At 39.1% G+C, this 23929-nt stretch overlaps 1 protein-coding gene across 2 annotated transcripts in view; it reads left to right on the forward strand.

Moving 5' to 3' along the window:
* The window catches only part of ITGA8 (integrin subunit alpha 8), a 193316-nt gene that overhangs the window by 92790 nt on the left and 76597 nt on the right, over window positions 1-23929 (forward strand). For both annotated transcript variants that reach the window (XM_030819254.1, XM_030819253.1), the window contains 7 exons: window positions 5704-5749; window positions 8505-8612; window positions 13980-14035; window positions 14424-14578; window positions 15835-15972; window positions 16466-16533; window positions 17902-18049. In XM_030819254.1, the coding sequence (XP_030675114.1) occupies window positions 5704-5749; window positions 8505-8612; window positions 13980-14035; window positions 14424-14578; window positions 15835-15972; window positions 16466-16533; window positions 17902-18049 (719 nt within the window). The remainder of the gene's footprint in view (window positions 1-5703; window positions 5750-8504; window positions 8613-13979; window positions 14036-14423; window positions 14579-15834; window positions 15973-16465; window positions 16534-17901; window positions 18050-23929) is intronic.

Consider the following 23929-nt stretch of genomic DNA (forward strand, 5'->3'; position numbering starts at 1 on the left):
AGAAGGAAGCAGGAAGAAGGTGACTTAGCTTAGGAAGTATAGGTGCTTGGGTGGCCACAGAGACTGCTCCCCTGAAATGATTCTGGGTGATTCTTTTTGGTTTTTTGTTTTGTTTTGTTTGAGATGCAGTCTTGCTCTGTCACCCAGGCTGCAATACAGTGGCATGATCTTGCTGACTGCAACCTCCACCCCCCTGAGTTCAAGTGATTCTCCTGCCTCCACCTCCCAAGTAGCTGGGATTACAGGCATGCACCATCATGCCCGGCTAATTTCTGTATTTTCAGTAGAGACGGGGTTTCACCACATTGACCAGGCTGGTCTCGAACTCCTGACCTCAGGTGATCTGCCTGCCTTGGCCTCCCAAATTGCTGGGATTACAGGAGTGAGCCACCGTGCCCAGCTGTTGTTTTTTTAATGGGGTCTCACTATGTTGCCCAGGCTGGAGTGCAGTGGTGCCATCATAGCTCACTGCAATCTCAAACTCCTGGGCTCAAGCGAGCCTCCTACTTCAGCCTCTGAAGCAGCTGGGACTACAGGTTGTATACCACCATGCCTGACTGATTCTTTAATCTGATACTGTCAGCTCTTTCTCATCTTCCCCTTTGGCCTGACCATTCCCCAGGAGGGTTCCACTCTCCCTCCCTTCACTGTTTCCCGCCCACCTAATCCAAACCTCAGATCCACTCTCAAAACAAAGCTGATGTTTTCAAATAGAACTTCTTCCAACACTAAAATTTCCTTCCCAAATTAGCGAAATCAGACTCTACAAACCAAGCACCACTTTAAAGGCTTGGCTCTTCTTCCTCATTTAAAAATAACGATTTGCAAGAAATAAAATACAAAACATAGGTGTAATGCATCTCCTATGACCTCACATTTTTAGGGGTTTTTTTTCTTGCCAACTGATCCTGCATTCATGCTAATGTCCCCTTTTTGTTTCCTTAAAAGTATTCAGTTTTTCCACCAAAAGCCAAAAAGAAAATAAATTATGTTTCTCAGGCAATGTGAGGCAATTGCAAAGGCCTCCAGCAGTTTGGGAACAGTTTTTGATAGAAAGGAAAGAACCAATTTTAATTGTCAGTTATTTCCTCCAGAAAAAAAAAAAAAAAGCCAGCTTAAGTGTCTATGTATAGCGAAAGGCAAAGTTTTTTATTTGTTTGTTTTCAATTTGCCCTTAAGGCATTTATAGAAAGGAAGTAAACACAGATAATGGTATCAGACCCGTTATCTCAAAGTAAGGGAGAAAAAAATGTTCCAAGTGTTACAAATTCAAATATCAGCCCTGAAACTACTTTGTCTCCAGATTATCATTTAAATTCCTAAGCACAGAATTATGCAATATTTTAAAATATTATTTCTGAGTATTATTTAAATATTATTTCATATGCACACATAAGTATACACACTCCAGCATAAATATAAATGTATGTGTATATAAATAGAACAGACACATAACAGATACGCTGCATACACAAATTTCTATACTTATGTGTGTATAGATGGAAGCAGTGTAGTGCTTTCCAAAACCAACCACGTATTTTGAAAAGAGAAATTCATTCAAAACACAAACCAGCAAATCAGTTCTCCTCCCCTGGAGAGATCTGACAATTTTAAGGTCCAGAGCATAAGTACTTCTGGCTCTTTCTAGCAGGCATAGTCCCAAGGTAGCGTCTCCAAAGGCAAACATACTTTTGTGGTAGGTAACTGTTTTCTTTGCCTCTGAATAACTGTGACCACATTCTCATGAAGAAAATTGTGGCCTGTGTTGCCAGTTATTTTATTTTTCCAGAGTAGAAAAAAATCCCACCCGAAGGCATAGGAATTAAAGTTCCTAAAGGAAAAGCCCATGTCGCATCACTGTTGGGAGGGTGTCCCTCAAATTCTCACCTATAATGACAATCTAGTTGTGATGGAGACTTTATATTACTTTCTAGAATCTGGAGTGTGTGTGTGTATCTCAACACCTTCAACTATACATGCAAAACTCTAGCAGAATTTAGCTGCAGTTGACATTAGTCGGTTTTAATTAATTGTTTCATTTTCTTCATCTCTAGTATCTTTAGTTTATTATTACATTATTACTTATGCTCCCTATTTAATCAGGCTCTTATGAAGTCTCTGTTCTGTACCTGGCACTGTGCCTGGTAACATGCATGCAAAGGTTATTTCTTTCTTCATTCATTTCAACCCATACCATTCCATGAATATTTGGGGATGTGCAAACGTAAAGATTCCTGCCCTGGAAGGGCTTACAGTCTTATTTTCTTTGCCATTTCCAGAGAATCAATTCTTAAAATTCGCCTGTTATTTATAGTGTCTAATCTTATTAAATAAATATTTCACCTTATTTGGAGCCAAGAACAAAGCATGTAATTCATCGTGAATCAGTTTTCATAACAGAGCTCTCCTATCTGGTGTCATGTCAACAGATATGGATTCAGGCCAGGGCCACCTGCGTTATCCTTGTCTAAATATTGGAGTTTGTAATTACACAGGAAGAACAGAGCTCATGTTTCTTCAAACCAGTAGCTCTTTTTTTCTCTGATTTAGAAAAAAAAAAAATGTACTGATCTGCTAGAAGAGACAATGTAACAGAAAGAATACATGTAAACATAGTTGAAAAATTGAAATTCTGATAGAATTTATCGTTATAATTTTAAAAACTGGTAAACTTAAAAACTTCGGCATCTGGCTTCAGAGATTTAAACCCTTACAAAACAATGTTTTATTCCATGAGTCGTAGGTGGCCAAGGTGTAGCCCTTCACTTAACGTGTTCTTTAATTTCATGAATACGGAGCTCTTTAGATGACGTCTGTTTGACTTATTTGAACATCAGCATGCACATGTTTTTAAATATGGAGCTCTGGAGTCAAGTTCCAAGTCTAATAACTGAATCTGATTCTGTATCCATAGAACCTAAGACATCTGACAGTGATTTTGACCTGGAGAACTTTCAGATCATTTTTTAAAAAATTTTAACAAGTATTATTGTGTCTTAAGTTGGGTTGTCCCAGAGCAGGCATTAAGACAAGGATGAGAAAACAAGCAGTGTATTTAAGAAATCCTGAGAAATATTGGTAAACATAGAGAAGAGAGACATGGAAAAGAAGAATGCAATAAAGATCATCATCAAACCAGTTGCCACTATGGGCAATCAGGGCCCCATCTGGCTGGGGAAAGCAAAGTCAAAGAACAGACCTCAGCACTTGACTGATAAGGAAGCTGGACCACTCACTTTCTAATTCCTACCTGTAATTGACTAAAAGCCATTCCCAGGGGCACTAAGCCCTCAGGGGGAGAATCATCTGCAGTCTCTCTGTGTTCACATGTGCGGTGTATTAGTCAGGGTTCTCTAGAGGGACAGAACTAATAGGATTGCTGAACACATAAAGGGGAGTTTATTAAGGAGTGTTGACTCACACAATCACAAAGTGAGGTCCCACAATAGGCCGTCTGCAAGCTGAGGAGCTAGGAAGCCAGTCCGAGTCCCAAAGCTGAAGAACTTGGAGTCTGACGTTCGAGGGCAGGAAGCATCCAGCATGGGAGAAAGATGGAGTCCAAAAGACTGAACCAGTCTAGTCTTCCGTCGTTCCTCTGCCTGCTTTTATTTTGGCCGTGCTGACAGCTGATTAGATGGTGCCCACCAGATTCAGGGTGGGTCTGCCTTTCCCAGTCCACTGACCCAAACGTTAATCTCCTTTGGCAACACCCTCACAGACACACCCATGAATAATACTTTGCATCCTTCAATCTGATCAAGTTGACACTCAACATCACCTGTGCAAAAGGTGAGTGCCAAAGGGAATACGGCTATAAATCATTTTTCTGTACAAATTCCATTACACCAATTTAATTCCTGACTTAGTTTTCCATATGGAGTGGCCAAATAGGATCTCCCTCCACCTTTGTTTTTTGTTTTTCTATTTTCATTCGCATTGTGCTAGAATTAACCAATTATAGTTTCAACTGTTGTAAGTCTTCTTCTGTGGCCCTTATTTCTACCAAGTCCAGTTTTCTTTTTCTCTTTTTAGATTTATTTTAGATTCAGGGAATCCGTGTGTATGTTTGTCACATGAGTATATTGCATAAAGGGGTTTAGGCTTCTAGCGTACTCATCACTCAGATATTGAACACTGGACTCCGTGGGTAATTCTTCAACCCTTATCTCCCTCCCTCCTTCCCCACTTTTGAAGTCCCCAGTGGCTATCATTACCATCTTTACGTCTATGTGTACTCACTGTTTTAGCTCCCACTTATAAGTGAGAACACGCAATATTTGATTTTCTGTTTCTGAGTTCACTTAGGATAATGGCATCTAGTTCCATCCATGTTGCTGCAAAGGACATGATTTCATTCATTTTTATGGCTACATAATATTCCATGGTGTTTATGTACAATATGTTCTTTATCCAATCCACTGTTGATGGACACTTAGGTTGGTTCCATGGAGGTCCAGTTTTCTTACATCTAAATTTTACTCTGCAGATTTAGCCACTGTCATTTTTATTTGTGTTTGATTGCTTCTACTAGGGACAGTCATTGTAAATGAGATTAAGAAAAGCCCGCCAGATGCAGTGGCTCATGCCAGTAATCCCAGCACTTTGGGAGGCCGAGGCGGGTGGATCATGAGGTCAGGAGATCAAGACCATCCTGGTTAATGCGGTGAAACCCCATCTCTACTAAAAAAATACAAAAAATTAGCCGGGCGTTGTGGCGGGTGCCTGTAGTCCCAGCTACTCGGGAGGCTGAGGCAGGAGAATCACTTGAACCCTGGAGGTGGAGGTTTCAGTGAGCCGAGATTGCACCACTGCACTCCAGCCTAGGCGACGGAGTGAGACTCTGTCAAAACAGGAAAAAAAAAAAAAAACAGACAGTTTGACCTCTATGTTAGCCAATCACCTGAATAATTGTGACCATTCCCCCTTACCTAGTCCGGGACTGCTCCACTGCAGTCACCCAGTTCCACGACTTACCTACTTGTGTGAATGTTAGGAGATTTATAGTTTAGGCTTCTTAAGTCCCAATTGACTCATTTGCAAAACTGTGCTAATAATAAAGACCTCCTACCTTCTTGTTAGGAATCATTCAAAGGAAATCCTTTAAAAGGACTCCTGGCATACAGTGCTCCTCCATGTGCTATTCATTAGGATTGCTGTTGTTACTTCAGATCATTATGTTAGTTATATTATATACTACTGATTGCTTTGCCAAAATTATACTCACCACCCATACTATTTGTAAAGAGCAAATGGTTGTGTCAAAATGACAATCAGAACATTCCACTTCTGGGTTAATAACCCTTCCTCATAGGGTATTCACTGGTGAGAGTGATAACACGAAATGTGTAATGAGCCTGGTACCTAGCGGACACTAACCACCTGACTTTCCCCTTTTCCTTCCCTGGGGGTATGTGCCTTGAACCTGGAGGATAGGATAGTGATGCGATGATGAGTTTCTAGAAATTGACCTTCCTAAGCACAGAAGGGGTTGAGATCCACTGATGGACGTTTTATCAAGTTGGTTATAGTGAAGCTCCAACATCATTTCCAAAATGCCTTAAGAAAGGTGTGATTTCTCTTCTAATTTTGTGGCTCTCATACCATCATCATGTAGGGGTATTCTATGTGCTACTTACGATTTTGAACTTAGTAAATTGCTTCTATACGATTCATGTACGTGTTCTGTGTTTTTGTCTTTTTAAGATTTGATTGTGGGTGCATTTGGAACAGGAAAAGTCGCTGTTTACAGGTACGTGGCTGGTAGTATTCAAATGTTTTTCTCATTGTTTCAAACACATTTTCTTGTTAGTTTTGCCTTAAAGAGAGGATGCCAACGATTTATTCTGGGGAATATTTAGATGCTCTTTCTAAAGTCTGGAGGTATTTTTTGCTCTCACTCTTTCTTTCCTTTGCATTTTTACTCTCATACTGCATGACCAAACTTCCAGATTTTATGAACATAATGTTAAATAAGATACGAAATGAAGCAGATCTTATAAAATGACCCACTTTTTAGATGTTACTGAATGATTTATTCTCTTTGCTTTGGAAATGCATTGAAATGTTCACTTGTAAAGAAGGGGTGCAGGGTAGAAGAATGTTACTATTTATCCTGGCTTCTATAATCAAACTGGACACTAAGTTAGGGAATAGAACATTCCAAGAGTTGGTAGCCTCCAAAGGCAAGTATTGAAAACAGTTCAAATACAACAGCTATGGATTCCAAGCCTGGACATTCCATACACTGACTGATTTGTAATCCTGGGCAAGTTCTTATCACTTTCAGAGTTTCAGATTTCTGATCTGTAAAAGAAGGATAAAAACAATATTTATAAGGTTACCTTTGTTCAAAGGATTCAGTGAGAATATGCGTGTGGTGTACACAGAATAGTAACTGGGAAAGAGGTGGTGCTCAACTTCAGCTTCTTTAAAAAAAAAAAAAAGTTTTATGGCAGGACACGGTGCCTCACGCCTATAATCCCAGCACTTTCGGTGGCCAAGGTGGGTGGATCACTTGAGGTCAGGCGTTTGAGACTGGCCTAGCCACATAGCAAAACCCCGTCTCTAATTAAAATACAAAAATTAGCTGGACATGGTGGCACACACCTGTAATCCCAGCTACTTGGGTGGCTGAGGCACGAGAATCACTTGAACCTGGGAGGTGGAGGTTGTAGTGAGCAGAGATTGTGCCACTGCACTCCAGCCTGGAAGACAGAGTGAGACTCCATCTCAAAAACAAACAAACAAACAAACAAAAAAACGTCTTATGACATGAGAATTCAAGACACTAGGTCAGGATATCAAGACAAAAGGCCAAGGGCATACCTGGGTGTACTAGGCTCATAGTGCTAACCTAGTCAGCTTCCAGAGATATTCTAAGGTTAAGTTTCCTCAAATAGGTAAGATTTTCTTCTTCATCAGTCCCAAGACAAACTCAAAGAGGTTGATTTGTACCAACCATATCCCACTTAAGGTTCTAGAGAATCAGACAGTCGAAACCCTCAAGGTTTCTGAAGTATGGGGCTTGGGTTTGCGGTGGCCGTGGAGTGCACCACTCAGAGCTGCTGGAGCAGAATGGGCACAGGGCTCAGCTGCTCCGCTTCCAATCCTCCATTTTCATGACAAGGCCGTGTTTTCCATGAGCTGCTCCCAGCCAATTAGTGGACACAAGAAGAACACAAATGTAGGCCTGTTTTTGCAAGACACAGAAATCCTCTCACGGGCAAATTTGGCTCAAGGACTCTCCATTGCCCAGGCCAGAACTTTCTTATCCAGTCCTTTGTCCTTCCCTTGATCCTTCCAGGGATCAGAACTCCCAGCGCCCTCCACTATCTCCCCACTTTTCCTCATAAGTATTTGACCCCAGTACATCTCTTGCATATCTAGTTCTGTTTTATCATCTGCTTTTCCAAGGAGTGGAACTAACACAGTGTTGAAAGCAAAATTATGTAACAAAATACAGAGAAGTGGCATGAAGGAACTTAGGAGAAATCCCATCAAGCCCATTGCTTATTGTTTAAAGCAGTGCTATAAACCCATTCGGTCCCAAGACACAGCCCTTCCTCTTGTTGGGGGGAAACTTATCCAACATGGCTTCATTTCTCCCTGTCATTTGAGGACTTTGGCTTCCAACGATCATATCTTGGAACTAAGCTTTAAAACCTGCTCTATTCCCTTCCCCCATGATTTATTAATACTTTTTTGTTTTGTCATCCTCATCTGGGTGGCTGGAATTGGGTTTACTTACACTCTGTCAGTCTCTCTCCTCAAATTTGGCTATGTATTAGAATCACCTGGAGACTTTGATTAAAATTCCAATGTCTGATCCTTACCCCATAAGTTCTGGTTCAGTTGGTGTGGCAGGGCCTGGGCATAGAATTTGTTTTAAAGCTCTTTAGGTGATCATATTGTGCAGTCAGGATTGAGAACCACTTCTCTGGCTGATGTACAGAATTATTCTGCAAACCCACCTTCGTGTATTTAGCTAAATTTGCAAAGCTCAGCTTGAAAACTATCAATGGAAATTTAAAAATTATCAATGATAATTTGCAAACTTCAAGTACTCACAAAATTAAAATTATCAATGAAGACTTGCAAACTTTAAGTACTCACAAACACGAATGGCTGTAAGATGATGTATTTCATCAGATACAGATGTAGGTACGCTAGCAGGTGGCAGAGCAATATTTCACAGCAATATTGCCATAATACCGGGGGCCCACTTCATAAAGAAATTAGGTTGTGTAGGCAACTTTGCTTGATAGACCCACAGCACTCTTTATTTGTGTTTGTGTGCTTCCAGATGTGTTTTGAGGTAATTAGCTGAGCGTGATACCCACCTGTTCATGCAGTGAGCAAAATTCTTGGCACAAATGCTGAGAACGTTGGCAATGGCCTCTGGAGCATTCTGTCTCCTACTGAGTTCGGTATGCAGTGAAATGGGCTTCTGCCTGCCTATCACCTTTGTGTTTTATTCAAACAAACCCTGCATTTTCTCCCTGCAGAGCAAGACCCGTTGTGACTGTAGATGCCCAACTTCTGCTGCACCCAGTGATTATCAATCTTGAAAATAAAACTTGCCATGTTCCAGACTCTATGACATCTGCAGCCTGGTGAGTTAGTCCAGTGCTTCTCAAACTCCAATGTCAATTCACATCACCTGGGTATCTTGTGAAAAATACAGATTTGGATTCTGTAAGTCTGAGGTAGGGCCTAGATTTTGCATTTCTCGAAAAAACTTCAAGAGATGCTGCTGCTGCTGGTCTGTGGCCCAAGTTTGAGTAGCAAGGAATTAGTCTTTCAAGAGAGCCGATGATATGACGCTGATCTTCGGCTATCGACTTACCATTCAAAGGCCACTTCTCCAATCTACAGGCTCTAGGTGAGATGAGAAGTGTAAAAACATTTGGGGAAATTCCCAGTGAAACAAATCTTGGAGATAGCTCTTAGATTCTTGGTGTACTAAAATAAACACTAACCACGGTAAAAATATAACAAAATACCTAGACTCTTACATTTTGGCATATGCTTATAGATACTGCTTTTCAGGCACATATAATGTCTTATTTATTTATTTATTTATTTATTTATTTTTTGAGATGGAGTCTCTCTTTGTCACCCAGGCTGGAGGGCAGTGGCACAATCTCGGCTCACTGCAACCTCCGCCTCCCAGGTTCAAGCGATTCTCGTGTCTCAGCCTCCTGAGTAGCTGGAATTACAGGCACCCACCACCATTCCCAGCTAATTTTTGTATTCTTAGTAGAGACGGGGTTTCACTATGTTAGTCAGGCTGGTCTCGAACTCCTGACCTCAGGTGATCTGCCTGCCTTGGCCTCCTAAAGTACTGGGATTACAGGCGTGGGCCACCGTGCCCAGCCGATGTCCCATTTCTAACTAGTCAATTTACTGAGTTAATTTACTGGGCTTTCTATGCTGACAACAGATGCCAGTTTTGTAACTTAGCATGCACAGCTAGACAGAAGGAACACATTATACAAGTAAAGATTTTTGTGCCATAAGCTGTATTTTTGTGTCCGTCATTAAGAATAGCGATTGAATTATTCCTTTTGCCTGGATGATGGAGGCTTTGCTTGTACTTTCAGAAGCTGGTTGATACGACTCCTGAAAGTGTTCCTTCTGAATTTTGTCAGCCATCTGGAGGGAGTACAAGATGGAACTTGACTATAACACAGTTCAAGAAAATACCACTTTGTTTCCCAATATGTAGGTCCTCAAGGGTTTGAAGTCACTATGTTGGTTAATACCTTCAGGATATACCCTCTGAAAGATCAACAAATCCTTGGGGTGTTTAATATTTTGCCCTTATTTTTCAGGAGACGTGGTCTAACTCAGACAGTATTTTTGGTTTCTGAGAATGTCAGAATTGCAGAACTAACCACTCTTGACCCAGAGAACTTATTTCCAGCCAATTTTAACATGTTGTTGATGGCCTTTTGACAGGAGTTCATACTGGAGTCAAAGCTTTTGAGGGTGGAGGGTGGGGACTTAGAGGACCCTGAAGAATTCTTTGAAAAACATCCTATTGCTGGGAGCTGGGGAGTGTGGCAGGAAAGCACCCTCTTCTTTAACTGCTTTTGAAAAGAGTTGGAAAATGCCCTGGGCACATTTTAAAATGGTTTAAAACCATAAAACAGTATAATGAAAACCTGATCTGAGAAAATATGTCAGAGAGCCAGCATTTATCCTTACCCGTGCATGATTAAATGAACAATGAACTGAGAGAGTTGCTACTTGTTCATGAGTATTAAAACTTCAGTATTTCCCCCAAATAGGCTCACATCTTCATAACAGAATGGACTTCTAGGCTGAATTCCTTTAAGCACATGTGGTACACTCTGATATAGAATGTTGTTGTTTTGAACTAGATAATTGATTCTAAGGGTTTTTAGTTTAGTTTAATGGATATTTGTATAAGATTGAAGTGTGTGGGTGTGTGTGTGTGTGTGTGTTTTTAACCAGATTAAGAGTTCTGCTTGGGGCCGGGCGCGGTGGCTCACGCCTGTAATCCCAGTATTTTGGGAAGCCGAGGCGGGAGGATCACGAGATCAGGAGATTGAGACCATGGTGAAACCCTGTCTCTACTAAAAATACAAAAAATTAGCTGGGCGCGGTGGCGGGTGCCTGTAGTCCCAGCTGCTCGGGAGGCTGAGGCAGGAAAATGGCGTGAACCCAGGAGGTGGAGCTTGCAGTGAGCTGAGATGGCACCACTGCACTCCAGCCTGGGTGACAGAGCGAGACTCCGTCTCAAAAAAAAAAAAGAGTTCTGTTTGGTTTTATGAAAAGGATATTACTTTTTAACAAGAAAATGTCTTTCTTTTCATGAGCCATTTTCTTACTGCATTTAATCGTATTATTAAGATAAAGTGCAATTTGTTATGTGGACAAATGTATATCCCTTTACAATTACATTTGTTTCTATTGCATACATTTTTCTGGAAGAGGTCTTATTTTCACATGCAAAATTTGTGAATGGTGCCTCAGAGCCTCAGAAGACAGAAAGTTAACAGCTGGTTCAGTCTAGAATGTGTTTCTTTGATTCTCTTTTTTCTTTATTTTAGGAACTTAGCCTAGTTTTTCCAAAATGATTGAAAGGTCTCTGTTGATTTTCTCTGCTGTTATTTGTGTCTGTATTTGATATAACCTTATACCATACATCTGAAAACTATCACATAAACTCTACTTGGCAAATAGTTCTTCACTTCCATCGATGTGGATTTCTGTGTCTTTCAAACAGCAGTGTAGTTTTATAAAGTATCTAACTTTAATTGGCATTTCTAAGTTAGAAAAAGGGGGGAAAAAGCCAGCTCAATAAATATTAACATAACTGGCGACTAACCAATTATAAAAAGAAAAACTAGCGAAATACTTCATTTTAGAAATGTAAAAGTAACGACCCAGTTGTCCAACCTGATTAAAAAAACTTGTCAGATGTGAGTGACCATGTGAAACCTGCTATTTGCTATCACTGAAATAGGACTGAAAACTGATGAGAATATAAAACGAATTGCTTTGTACTTTTAAATCATATTTCACATTTATCTCATTTTCTCTTCATCATAGACAGCTATGAGCACAGTCACATCGCAGAATCATTATTCCAACCATGCTTGGGTTGGGACTAGCCTCAGAAGATCATGTAGTGTATCACCCTGCCTTCTGGCCATATCAAAAGCACTGTCCACAAACAGTTTAATTTAGAATTTATGTAATAAGGGACCTGGGTTGATTTGATGGGTTTTTTGTTCCAATCAGACCTATTTAGACCAATGGGCCATACTGAAAATGACCAATATTTATAGTTTGAAATTTTAATTCTAATTTAATAAAAGTTTACAGCTTTCCCTAATGACCCAAGTATACTTTGTAAGTAGCTGTAGGCTTGCAAATGACCCTAATTCTATGCTCTATATGACCTGTGATGTATGTGTGCTTATATATAATATAGTATGTATGTTTTTCTAAATTCAGAATGAACACAGTACCAACCCACTACTATAAAATCTTGAAATTTGCTTTATAGATCATAACAGAGAGCTTGAAAAATTATGACTTCACAGACTCTTTTCCACTAAAGTAATCTATGAACAGGCAGGTTTAGGTTGGAGTGCTATTATTGAGAATTCAGTACATTGTAGCAGTGATATTACACTCGTATGAAAAAAGGTTAAAGTCATCCATTTGCTAATGATATTCAGATAACAGAAAGAGAGAGCTAAGAAAGAAAGAGAGATTTATACTGACATGTAATTCATAAATAAATAGTAACCCTTTAGCTGATAACATCATTTATCAACTATATACCGTCCCACAAGGAAAAAAAATGTTCATTTGTATAACTTTATTCCTTTTTTAAAATGTGTTATTGATTTTGAATTGTTTGTATTAAAAATACTGTATCTAAAATGATTTTAATGTATATATGTTGATAATTTAATTACAAATAGGAATTTATTTTATAAAAGCTAATGGCTTTGGTCTACACAGTTAATGATGAATAGAAAAAAAGATCATTGGCCGATTTGAACATACACTCAAATACTTTCAAAAAGGTTGGACACAGAAAAATTCTAATTTTGAAAGCCAGGCTTACTACAAAATTGAAAGATGTGATTAACTCTTCGTCTTTCTTCAATAATTGTAATTGAAGCAGAAGCGAGTTGGAATCAGTGATTTCTCTGGGCAAGTGGAGTAAACACTTGTAATAGCGTAGACATTTCAGGAAACTTTTGACTTAATGGTATGTGGCAAATTATTTACCCTGAGGGGAGACATGGACTGAGGTCACGGTAGATAGATGAATCCCAGATGTGACACATTTTCATTATATTTGACACAGGAAGCTGACACATAATTAAAGTATGATTGGGGATTATTTACTCCCTTTGAATTCCTTAGAAATATCCAAATCATACTATAGTATTTTACTGGTAAAAAGTTTATGATTGTCATTAAACCATACTTAAGTATTTTCTTATATTTTCACTTTCCTAGAAATGCAAAAAGGCCCCATGTCTAGTGATGGCTGCTAGGGCTTGGAATTTTTCAGGGAGAGGTGAGCACTTTCATTCAACAAAGGCAGCCAGGGAGTCAGTCGTCTCTCATTCCATCTGTAGCCACAGACCAAAGCCAAGTGCAGATCATCCTATAAGCCAGTGCAGACATTGCCTCGAATGGTAGTGATGGTGTGTTCAAGGCACAACTCCAAAGTAGCTCTCATGGATATCTGTCCTCTCCTGATTGTTTTTATTCCTGTATCATTGTGCCCACCTAGCTTGAGACAGCCGTGCTAAGCTTCCTGTTTTCTCTTTCTCCCCTCCCTCTTCTCGTCTCTACCTCCAGTCTTACCCTAACCGTAGCAAGGTTCTGCCAAATTCCATCTCCTTCCAAGCAGAGTGCGTGTTTTAAGTTAAGCATACCATGTGTTCCATGCTTCTGAAGATTAAATCTGCATTTTTTAGCATGACTTTCAAAGCCCCGTTCCTCACCGATCCACCAAGCCAGCCTTGCCTCCTACAACTTTGCCATCTTGCTCAGTGCCCCGACCACATTGAATTTCTTCAGTTTCCTCAAATGGATCCAGATTCTTACTCACCTCCAGATTTTACCTCTAGCTATCCTCTTGCTCTGCTGCCTAATTCTTCCCTCCCTGGCACATGGAAGATACTGACGTGTATTCATTGAATAAAAGCAACAAGTGATTGATTAATTGAGCAATTGATTAAATCAGCTAACCTCCTGTACTATTTTCCAGTATTACCTTCCATGTAATAATAATGTCACTTGTCTTGATTGTATTAGTGTTGAGATCAATTGGTAGAAGGGGTGTGTGTGTGTGTGTGTGTGTGTGTGTGTAATTAGAAATATATAGAGAAAATGATATTCATTATCTGGGATGAAGGAAGGCTTCTACTTTAGATTCAAAACTCTATTAACCAATAAATTACTATTATTTTCTATAGCTTTTCTTTAAGAGTATGTGCATCGGTCACAGGCCAGAGCATTTCAAACACAATAGGTAAGCACGTTTTCATTTTTACACTATACTAAGAAACTTGAACAGTAACCATTTCTCTGCACAGACCATAAAAAATGAAAGAACCCTTGAGGAATATCAAGATGTCTGTTGCATATATGGAATCGTCTAATAAATATTACTTCAATACTTGGTAATACTATTATTTATAAGAACATATAATTATAGGGAAAATGACAACTTTTATAAAACCATTATAAAAAATTTTTAGCTTGGAGAGTATGTTATAAAATTTTTCCAGCTCATTTATCATGCTTGATCTCAACTATGAAAATAAATGTTTCCTGAATAAGCAACTTGAAATGGAAATTCATCTCGCTGATAGAGCACTGTGTTCACTGAATACTTTTTCTCTACTTCTGTCCTTTAGTCTTGATGGCAGAGGTGCAATTAGATTCCCTGAAACAGAAAGGAGCCATTAAACGGACGCTCTTCCTTGATAACCATCAGGCTCATCGTGTCTTCCCTCTTGTGATAAAACGGCAGAAATCCCACCAGTGCCAGGATTTCATCGTTTACCTTCGAGTAAGTATTCCAGGAAGACTTCTCTGGCCTCTCATCTTCGTATCCAAATTCCAACCATTTTTCTCCATTTAACCATCATATTTGTCTGCATAGACCCCCATCTGTCTGTTTTCATTTTCATAGCAGGAAACTTTATTTTAGGGTCAAATACTCTCCTCTTGACCCTGACTTCAACCAACCTGATGATGTGTTGCTATTAATTTCTAAGGCTTCTTTTCATTTTGAACAAAATCTTTATAATGGCATTCAGCTCACATGGTTTTCATTTCTAACAACCTCCTCCCCAAAAAAACATAAAAGCGCAACACAATTTATGTGAATTTTTCTCCTATGTGAGTATGTCTTGTTAGATTTTATCAATGCACATTTCAGAGCCAACTCAGGAAAACATTTAGGCATTCAAAGCTTTTATTAGAAGTAATTTATAATTATCTTCTTTAAAGTAATGTATTTTTACAATGACTTCAAAACCTACCGAAATTTTAAAGTAAAAATATTTATAACACAATTACCTATCTTCACCTTGCCAGTTGTGAGGTTGTGATAACTGTCTCAATTTCTCTTTTCCATTAGGGGGCTTAGTTAGCAAGGACCACCCTAGGAAAGATCACAGGTTCACAATCACACTCAAGAATGAAAAGTTGGATACCTGACCCTCGATTGGCACACAATTGAAGGGGTGACATATCCACTGTGTGTCTAGTGCTTGCTGTTTGCTGCTTACCCCTCCCTACTAAAGGAGTTCTGTTTCTTTTTCCAAGAGAACTTCAAATGTCCTGAAGGTGTTCTGAAGTTCAGGCAGGCAAGGGCTTAAAAAGATGATGAGAGGAAGAGAATCAAGATGTTTTCTTCTTCTGAGCCCCAAGAGAGAACTGGTAAATTCTGGCAACCTCACGAAAACAAAAATCCAAATTCATGATGTTTTTTGTGACATTTATGATATACACGTGTAATATTTTACTTTGCAACTTGACCAGTTCTGCATGAATTGTTGAAGGTCTGTAGAACCCAAAGATTGGCTCCAGAAGCATATTTCAATGAAGCCACAGCTCTAAATGATTTCATCACTGCACGTATATTAGGTATGCTGGCTACTATATACCACATAAATCAGCCTCCATCTAAGCCTGCTGCAAGGATAATTGTTTCATCATTCACTTTCACTGAGTAAATTCCAGTGTTGCCTGACTTTTGCAGACTGACATCTTGCAGCTATTTCATGGAGCCTCTGTTGAGTTTGTGATTATTTTTCCTAGGATGAAACTGAATTCCGAGATAAATTATCTCCAATCAACATTAGTTTGAATTACAGTTTGGACGAATCCACCTTTAAAGAAGGCCTGGAAGTGAAACCAATATTGAACTACTACAGAGAAAACGTTGTTAGTGAACAGGTAAGTCCTTCACGGTCTTTGACGGCATTTTCTCAAGCAAGCTCTCTGGGGTGTTGTTCTTATGGCTTTAAGACTAAAGCCAGCTCCTTTCATTTTTATTTCTGCATGCAGACATGGAACATTTGGGAGTTTTCCTACCATGTTTCCTGAAACACTGCATGATTGTGTTTTTCGGAAGCCTTTCCTCTTGTGCAACCAAGATTTAATTTGTTCAAAATGTGGCTGTAATGGAAGCAATACAGCCTGTAATCCTCAAGCCATGGCCAGAGTTGCATTCTTTACAGATATTTCAGAGTGCATTGGAATTGGGCTATTATGTAAAGTGGCCTGTATTGGGAGGTCACTGTGAAATGTAGGCTATTGGCTTGGGTAGAGTCATGCATAGTGAGAGGAAAGCTCTGGTTCCGTTTGTGGCACCATTCAGAATTTTCAAGAAAAAGGATGTGAATCAGATTTTCCTAGATTGTTCCTGATGTGTGTTTATACAACACAGGCTCACATTCTGGTGGACTGTGGAGAAGACAATCTGTGTGTTCCTGACTTGAAGCTGTCGGCTAGACCGTAAGTTTAAATAACAAAACGTGTGCTTTCTATCTAATGGAATTACAGGTATTTATGTAAAGGTTCTCTGGAGACAGTATACACTTCCAAAGACTACCAAAAACTATGCTGCGTGAAATTCTTGAGCTTGGCTACACTTTGGGTTAGCCTGTAGTTTGGGTCAGTTATTTGTCATTGGTGTCAAATGACACACCCTAAGATTTTGCCTGGGCCGTTTTGTCTTTCAGCAAAAAGTGAAAAAAAAAATGTTTTTGTTGAAAGTAAACTCATTGATGGGGTGGCTCGGGTTATATTTACTTGCCTCAGTCAAGTAGACAAAGGATTCAGACAGGCAGGTTCCATCTACACCTTCAACCAAACTTTTTTTCAGCACCCCATGACTCAAAGTCACCCTTAAAACTGTCAAAACAAAATTAATTTTAACTTACTGAATAAATAAACCCAAATAGCACTCTATGGAGTAAAGCAGAAGGTGTCACAAAATTTAAAAGAATCAAACGGCTTCACAGCTGCCAGTAACAGACACCCCCATTCCAGCCCTGGAAATTGCACTGTATTCTGCTATGGGAAGATATGGACTGGGATGTAAAACATCCTGTGGGGAAGAAACAGATTTGTGTTTCTTTCCCTCCCAGGAGCTATCTTACTGCCAGTGTTTGGAATCTGCTTGGTAACTTCTCAGAGGGACTTCCCCCAAATTTCATAATTTATCAACTTCAAATGCAATCGCTTTGAGTGAGGTTAAAAAGTGGAGTAGGCAATTCCAACTATTGGTTTGATTTGCAGTTCTAAGTGAACTGCGCTTCTTCAAAATACCTTGAAGTCCTCTACCAGTGATTTAAGATCTTATTGTATCTGCCTGCTTCTTCCCTTTCATTATTTCCTTTGCATTAATCTATCCCTCTTGCTTTCTAAACCACCTCTCTTCTTTTTATTCCATTGCCCATTTTCTTCCTAACGTATGTTTTCAGTGAAGTGCTGAAGCTGCTTCATTCTGGCTTGTAAGTGAAACGTTAAATATGCAGTAATTTTGTTGGTAGATTGTTAAATATGTTGGTAGCTTGAAAATGACCACGGTTCATGGATTTACACCACTGGAATCTGAAAACGCTGTAAATCAATTCTTTTTTTTTTGTTTTGTTTTTGAGAATTGGTTGTTAAACATTTACCAACACACTACTGGGTGTTTTCCTGCCCTTTTTACCCAGAGATGATTCTCTTGCCTCTTCCTACCATCTATTCACGATGGTCCATCTTCTTTTTTTGCACTTGCCATTTTTCTTTTCCTCCTCTATAAATCCTTAAATAAAATATTCACAAAGCCAAGAAGTAGAGTACCTAACACTTCTTTTTAAACTGCATTTTTAGAGATAAGCATCAGGTAATCATTGGAGACGAAAATCACCTTATGCTCATAATAAATGCAAGAAATGAAGGGGAAGGAGCATATGAAGCTGAACTCTTTGTAATGATACCAGAAGAGGCAGATTACGTTGGGATTGAACGCAACAACAAGGTAATGCCTGCAAATTGTTTGAAGTCAAGAGCTAGGTATATTTTTGAAGTCAAGTAAATGTTAAGAAGGGCCATCTTAGCTGAGAGTTTCTTCCTTAATGAAAGACAGCAAAATGATACCTTCTTTTGTTAAATCATAACAGCAATGAGCCACAAAGCGGGGGTGGGCTTACACAGTATTAATGTCTTTCTTTGCCACAGTGCAAAGATAGATTGGCCAAAGATTGAGAGTTAAAGCAAAAAAAAGAACAAGACTGGCTGAAAGAAGAAGCTTACCAACACGATCAAAAAGCTAAACTCCCAAGCTAACTTCCCATCTTCACTGACTTTTCTAGCCTTGCATTGAGTTCCTATCAGTTTCAAGCACATGTCAGAAGCCTGGTTTTCGTTATTGGTTAGAGAAGAAGGTCCAGCCAATCCCTGCTGAGCACTGATAAAAGCCTGGACCGGCACCAGAAGGGAAACAAGGTCCTTTCCCTTTCTTCTTGGTCCACCTTGTCAGAATTATGACCAGGAACAGCCTGGTCTTCCTCATTTGCCATTCCTCAATGCCACTATTTGTTTAAATGACAACAATGATATTTATAGCCTTCCCCTTCCTTATCAGAACACGAATCTTCCCATTCAAAGCATCCTCCAGTTCTGCAGTGTCCTTAATCACTTGGTCTAGAAAACCATTAAAAATACATTGTAGAATAACAGAGAAAGTCCCTCAGTGTCTGAAATATACAAACTCACAATTAAGGGTAAAGCCCAAGTGTCACGTTTCCGTCATAGGATGAGGTGTAGAGTAGGTGCTCCCTAAATACTTGCTGATAGCATTGCTCATTTTGCTTAAATGTGTTAAATGTCTACTAGTTTCCAAATACCACACCCCCTGAGGACCTTGTCCATTTTAATGATTGAATAATGTAATGCAAAGTAATTCTTCTAAACAGATGTTAACAAACTGTTGTTGTGATGTTGGTATTTTAAAGGCATTAAAAAACTTAGGAATATAAAATTCTCTATTCACACTTCTAGTGTCATGATTTTTGTTTGTTGGTTTTAGTTGAATGATCTTCTTAGTAAAAAACAAAAAATTAAAAAATCCAAATGGGTAATGATAAAGCATCTTTAATAGTCATTTAAAATCCTTGAGTTTCTGTTGAAGAAATGCACAGGAAAAAAAAAAACTCCAAAGTCATCAAATGTTATACATTAAATAGGTACTGCTGTTTTGTGTATGTCAGTCACATCTTAATAAAGTAGTTTTTAAAAAAAATAGTCCTAAATTATTCTTAACTCTTCCATGTTGACAGTGAAGTTGGATAGAGGGGAAAAATAATTCCATTTCTTTTCAAGAGTGTTTGCAACTCTCCACTCAGCTTTCATTTCCCTGTTATTTCAAACATGAAAATCAATATAAACCCTAATTTCTCCAGTGAGTGGTTTATAATCATCCCATTTTCTTCTTTCTTGTTTTTTTTTTTTTTTTTTTTTTGAGACAGGGTCTTGCTCTGTTTCCCAGGATGGAGTGCAGCAGCATGATCATAGCTCACTACAACCTCCGATTCCTGGGCTCAAGCAAAACCCTCATCTCAGCCTCCTGAGTAGCTAGGACTACAAGTGTGCACCACCATGCCTGGCTAATTTTTGTATTTTCTGTAGAGAAGGGGTTTTGCCATATGGCCCAGGCTGGTCTCGAACATCTGGGGGTCAGGTGATCCACCCACTTTGGCCTTCCAAAGTGCTGATATTATAGGCACAAGCCATCCTTGCCTGGCCAATTATGTGATTTTTTTTTAATCCTCTTCATTTCTCTATCAAAGTCACTTTAAGATACAAATAAATAAGAATAAATGGAGTAATTATACATACAACTTATAAAAATGGTGTTTAATAACCACTTTGGTTTGAAGATGTCATTTCATAATAAAATCTCTACATGCAAAAACAGAAAGAAAAATGTCGTCTACAAATACCTGCAGATAACACATAAACAAACACAAAAATGAAGCTTGAGTGTGTTTTGTTTTTAATATTCCAGAGCTCCACTCATATTTTTATTTCAATTCCCTTCTTGTCACTCCACCCCTGACTTCACTAAACAAAGGACCTATTCTAAAATGTTCTTTTAGCAAAACATCCAGTTTACTGTTGGCTTGGTTGCATAGAAAACACGGGAGAGCACTTAGGATTCTATCTTTGGCGTAAACATTACAAGGGACATTATCTGTAATCTCAAATGATTCCTTCACTACTTTTTTCTCCGTCAATTTCCCTTTGGCAGAGCCTTTGCTCGGTCTTTGAATTTTACGTGACTAAGCCATATTCTAATTTCTTCCTTGTTTGGAAACAGTTTGAGGTTTGTGTACCTTTTGATTTCAACTCAGTTCAAGATTTTTTAACCATTTTTTCCTCAAGGGGAAAAATATTAGGCATTATCTGATTGTAAGGTTGGTTATTCTTTTGTTGAAAACATTCCTCTTTTTAGAAAATGTAAATGCTTATCATCTCTTGCTCTAGAAACCTTAGTTGAGCCAGCCTTTATATTTCTTTTCGGTGATTTTTATCCTTTTCTGTGAAAAAAGGTGTATATGTTTTATATTTATCATCATCATCATCATTATGATTATAGTAAGATACATGTAAGATATAATTTATCATTTTAGCCATTTTCAAGTGTGCAGTTCAGTGACATTATATTTACATGGTAGTGCAACATCACCACTGTCCATTTCCAGACCTTTTTCATCATTCCAAACTGAACCACTGCAACCCTTAAAAATAATTCCCCATTGCTCCCTCTCCCCAGGCCCTGGTAAGCACCATTCTACTTTCTGTCTCTGTGAACGATTCTAGGGACCTGTTATCATCTGTTGTTCAATCTCTCACAGCCGCCTCACCTTCAGCATGTCTGCATCCAGACTTTTGGTCTTCCCACTCACACCCCTCTTCCCTTTCATTTTCTTTTTTCTTTCTTTTTTTTTTTTTATGGAGTCTCACTCTGTTGCCCAGGCTGGAGTGCAGAGGCATGATCTTGGCTCACTACAACCTCTGCCTCCCAGGTTCAGGTGATTCTTCTGCCTCAGCCTCCCGGGTAGCTGGGATTACAGGCGACCACCACCATGCCTAATTTTAGTATTTTTAGTAGAGATCAGTTTCACCATGTTGGCTAGACTGGTCTTGAACTCCTGACCTCAAGTGATCCCCCAGTCTTGGCCTCCCAAAGTGCTGAGATTACAGGTGTGAGCCATCACATCCAGCTTCCCTTTCATTTTCTATGTAGGAGAATGACGCCAGCATCCCCTGGTTTCTAACACCTAAAGTGATGCCAGCCTGGATGAGGGTGATGACAGTAGCAGTTGGATGGAGAGAAGGACATGAACTAGAGAGATTGTGGACAGAGTCCATCCAACAGCCACTGTCACCACCTTCATCCAGGCTGCCATGATCTTTTGCCCAGATTATTGCAACAGTCTTCCTAGTTCGTCTTGCCAACTCCTTACCTCTAACCTAGAAAAAAATCCATCTTTCTAAATTACAAATCTGAGCATGGCACTGTCTTCAAATCCTCACTAGCTCCTCACTAGCTTTGAGGATAAGATCCAAATCCTTCAGATAACGCATGAGGCCCTTGATCATATCACCCCTGCTCGCCTCTTCAGCCTCATCGCTAAATGCTGAGGCTTCCAGCCGGCTTGAGTTCCTTTTCCATTCCTGTAATGACACGGAGAGTTTGTTCCAGCCGTTTCCCCTCCCAGCACCCTAACTCTGCTCCCTCATCCTCTTTATCTATCCTACTTATTTTCACTTCTTTCTACTCATCCTTCAAATAATAATTGAGACTTAATAAAAATTGAGGCTTAATAATAATTGAGACAATAATAATTGAGGTGGCTAACATTTATTGAACAACTGCTATGAACTGGGTAATCCTCTGAGTTCTTGAATGTATTTCATTCTTTTTTTAAAATAGCATTAGGAGATACACCTAATGTAAATGATGAGTTAATGCATGCAGTACACCAACATGGCGCATGTATACATATGTAACAAACCTGCACGTTGTGCACATGTACCCTGGAACTTAAAGTATAATAATAATTTTAAAAAAGAATGCATTTCATTTTATAACAGCATTAAAGAGAAGCTGCTGTCACTATCCCTGTTTTATAGATAAGAATAAATTAAGTAACATGCCCAAGGTTATACAGCTATTATGTAGCAGAATCAAGTTCAAACATCAACCGTTAGGTCCAGGCCCCTGTTTGTTTTTTGGTTTTGTTTTGTTTTGTTTTTTTGAGATGGTGTCTCACTCTGTCACCCAGGCCAGAGTGCAGTGGCGCGATCTCAGCTCACTGCAACCTCTGTCTCCCGGGTTCAAGTGATTCTCCTGCCTCAGCTTCCCTAGTAGCTGGGATTACAGGCACTGGCTACCATGCCCAGCTAATTTTTGTATTTTCAGTAGAGACGGGGTTTCACCATGTTGGCCAGGCTGCTCTCAAACTGCTGACCTCAGGTGATCCACCTGTCTCGGCCTCCCAAAGTGCTGGGATTACAGATGTCAGCCACCACGCCCGGCTGGGACCCTGTTCTTAACCACTGATATGCACTGCCCCCATCAGCTTAGATGCCACTTCCTCCAGGATGCCTTCTCTGATTGCTTAGATCTATGTGCAGGTCCTCCTTTGTTACTATTTATTTATCCTATCATAAAATTTCCCATCTCTACTGCAATTGTGTGTTTCCACTGCTGTTATAATTGCTGACAATTACTTGTTACGTTGTTAAAATAATTAAGAATTCAGTGAGGACAAGGGGTCTTATTTGTCAGGCCTGGTAAATAGTGGGTACACAGTTAACATTTTCAGTGAATGAAGAACACTCTAAGAGCTATAAATGGATTAGAACAAGAATGTCCCTGTAACTGCAGAGGAAAATAATCTAGAAATGTCCACAAAAAGTGATTGTTCCTCTTATTAAAGAGAGAAAATAATGATTAAAAAAAGAAAAAGGGTGGAGGGGATGCGAAAGGGAGAAAAAACTTTTTGAGTGATGTCAAAGAACTATTTCCAGAAAGCTGGGGAAAAACTGTACATATAACTTTTAACCTTTAGGTGAGATTTAAAAAAAAAATTGACTACAGAAACTAAATCCTTGAATGTAATTCAAGGGACATATGAGCACTTACGAAACATTTTTCTGGGTTTTGTTTTTTCTGTTTTCATGACTGAGTTAATAATCGCAACACAAAGCATCTCTGTATGATTTAGGGGTTGGTTATGGATCCTTAAGGAGCTGAATACATACTAAACCTAACTTTGAGAAGAAAGAACATTACCACCTTTTTGAAAAGATGTTTCTTAGCTCATCCAACGTAACTAACTGTCTTTCAGGATATTTGAAGAGAGGATGTATTAAATTGAGCCTCCAAATATGAGTGACCCATTCCTTTCTCAATAAATAGGACAGATATTTCCATGTGTCTGTCTATCTGGGGATTCTGGGAGCAGGGTTTTATACTTAGCTGCATACTTGTCTGTTTCATTGTAGCCTTCTCTTTTACAAGAAAGTGTCCGCTGCCTCTACTCTGGTGTTCCTGAACCATCACTTACTTTGTGTCCAAGTTTGCTCTAGGCATTAGGACTAGAACAGACACAAAAACCTCTGCCTTCTTGAAGCTTATATTCTCAAAGTGTGTGGTTTACCTACAGAATTCTTTAGCTAGATGTCTGGGGAATGTTTCGTGTTTTTTGCTTGGGTTTTGGGTTTGGACTTTTGTTAATAAAATACAAGGGAATGGAGGATCATTTCTGAAATTTTATATTATTTTCTTACATAAAATTTCAATAGATAACAGAAAAGGACAAAAAAAAAATAAAAAATAAAATAAAAT

This window comes from Nomascus leucogenys, chromosome 9 (genome assembly GCF_006542625.1).
Source record: "Nomascus leucogenys isolate Asia chromosome 9, Asia_NLE_v1, whole genome shotgun sequence".
Classification (NCBI taxonomy): domain Eukaryota; kingdom Metazoa; phylum Chordata; class Mammalia; order Primates; family Hylobatidae; genus Nomascus; species Nomascus leucogenys.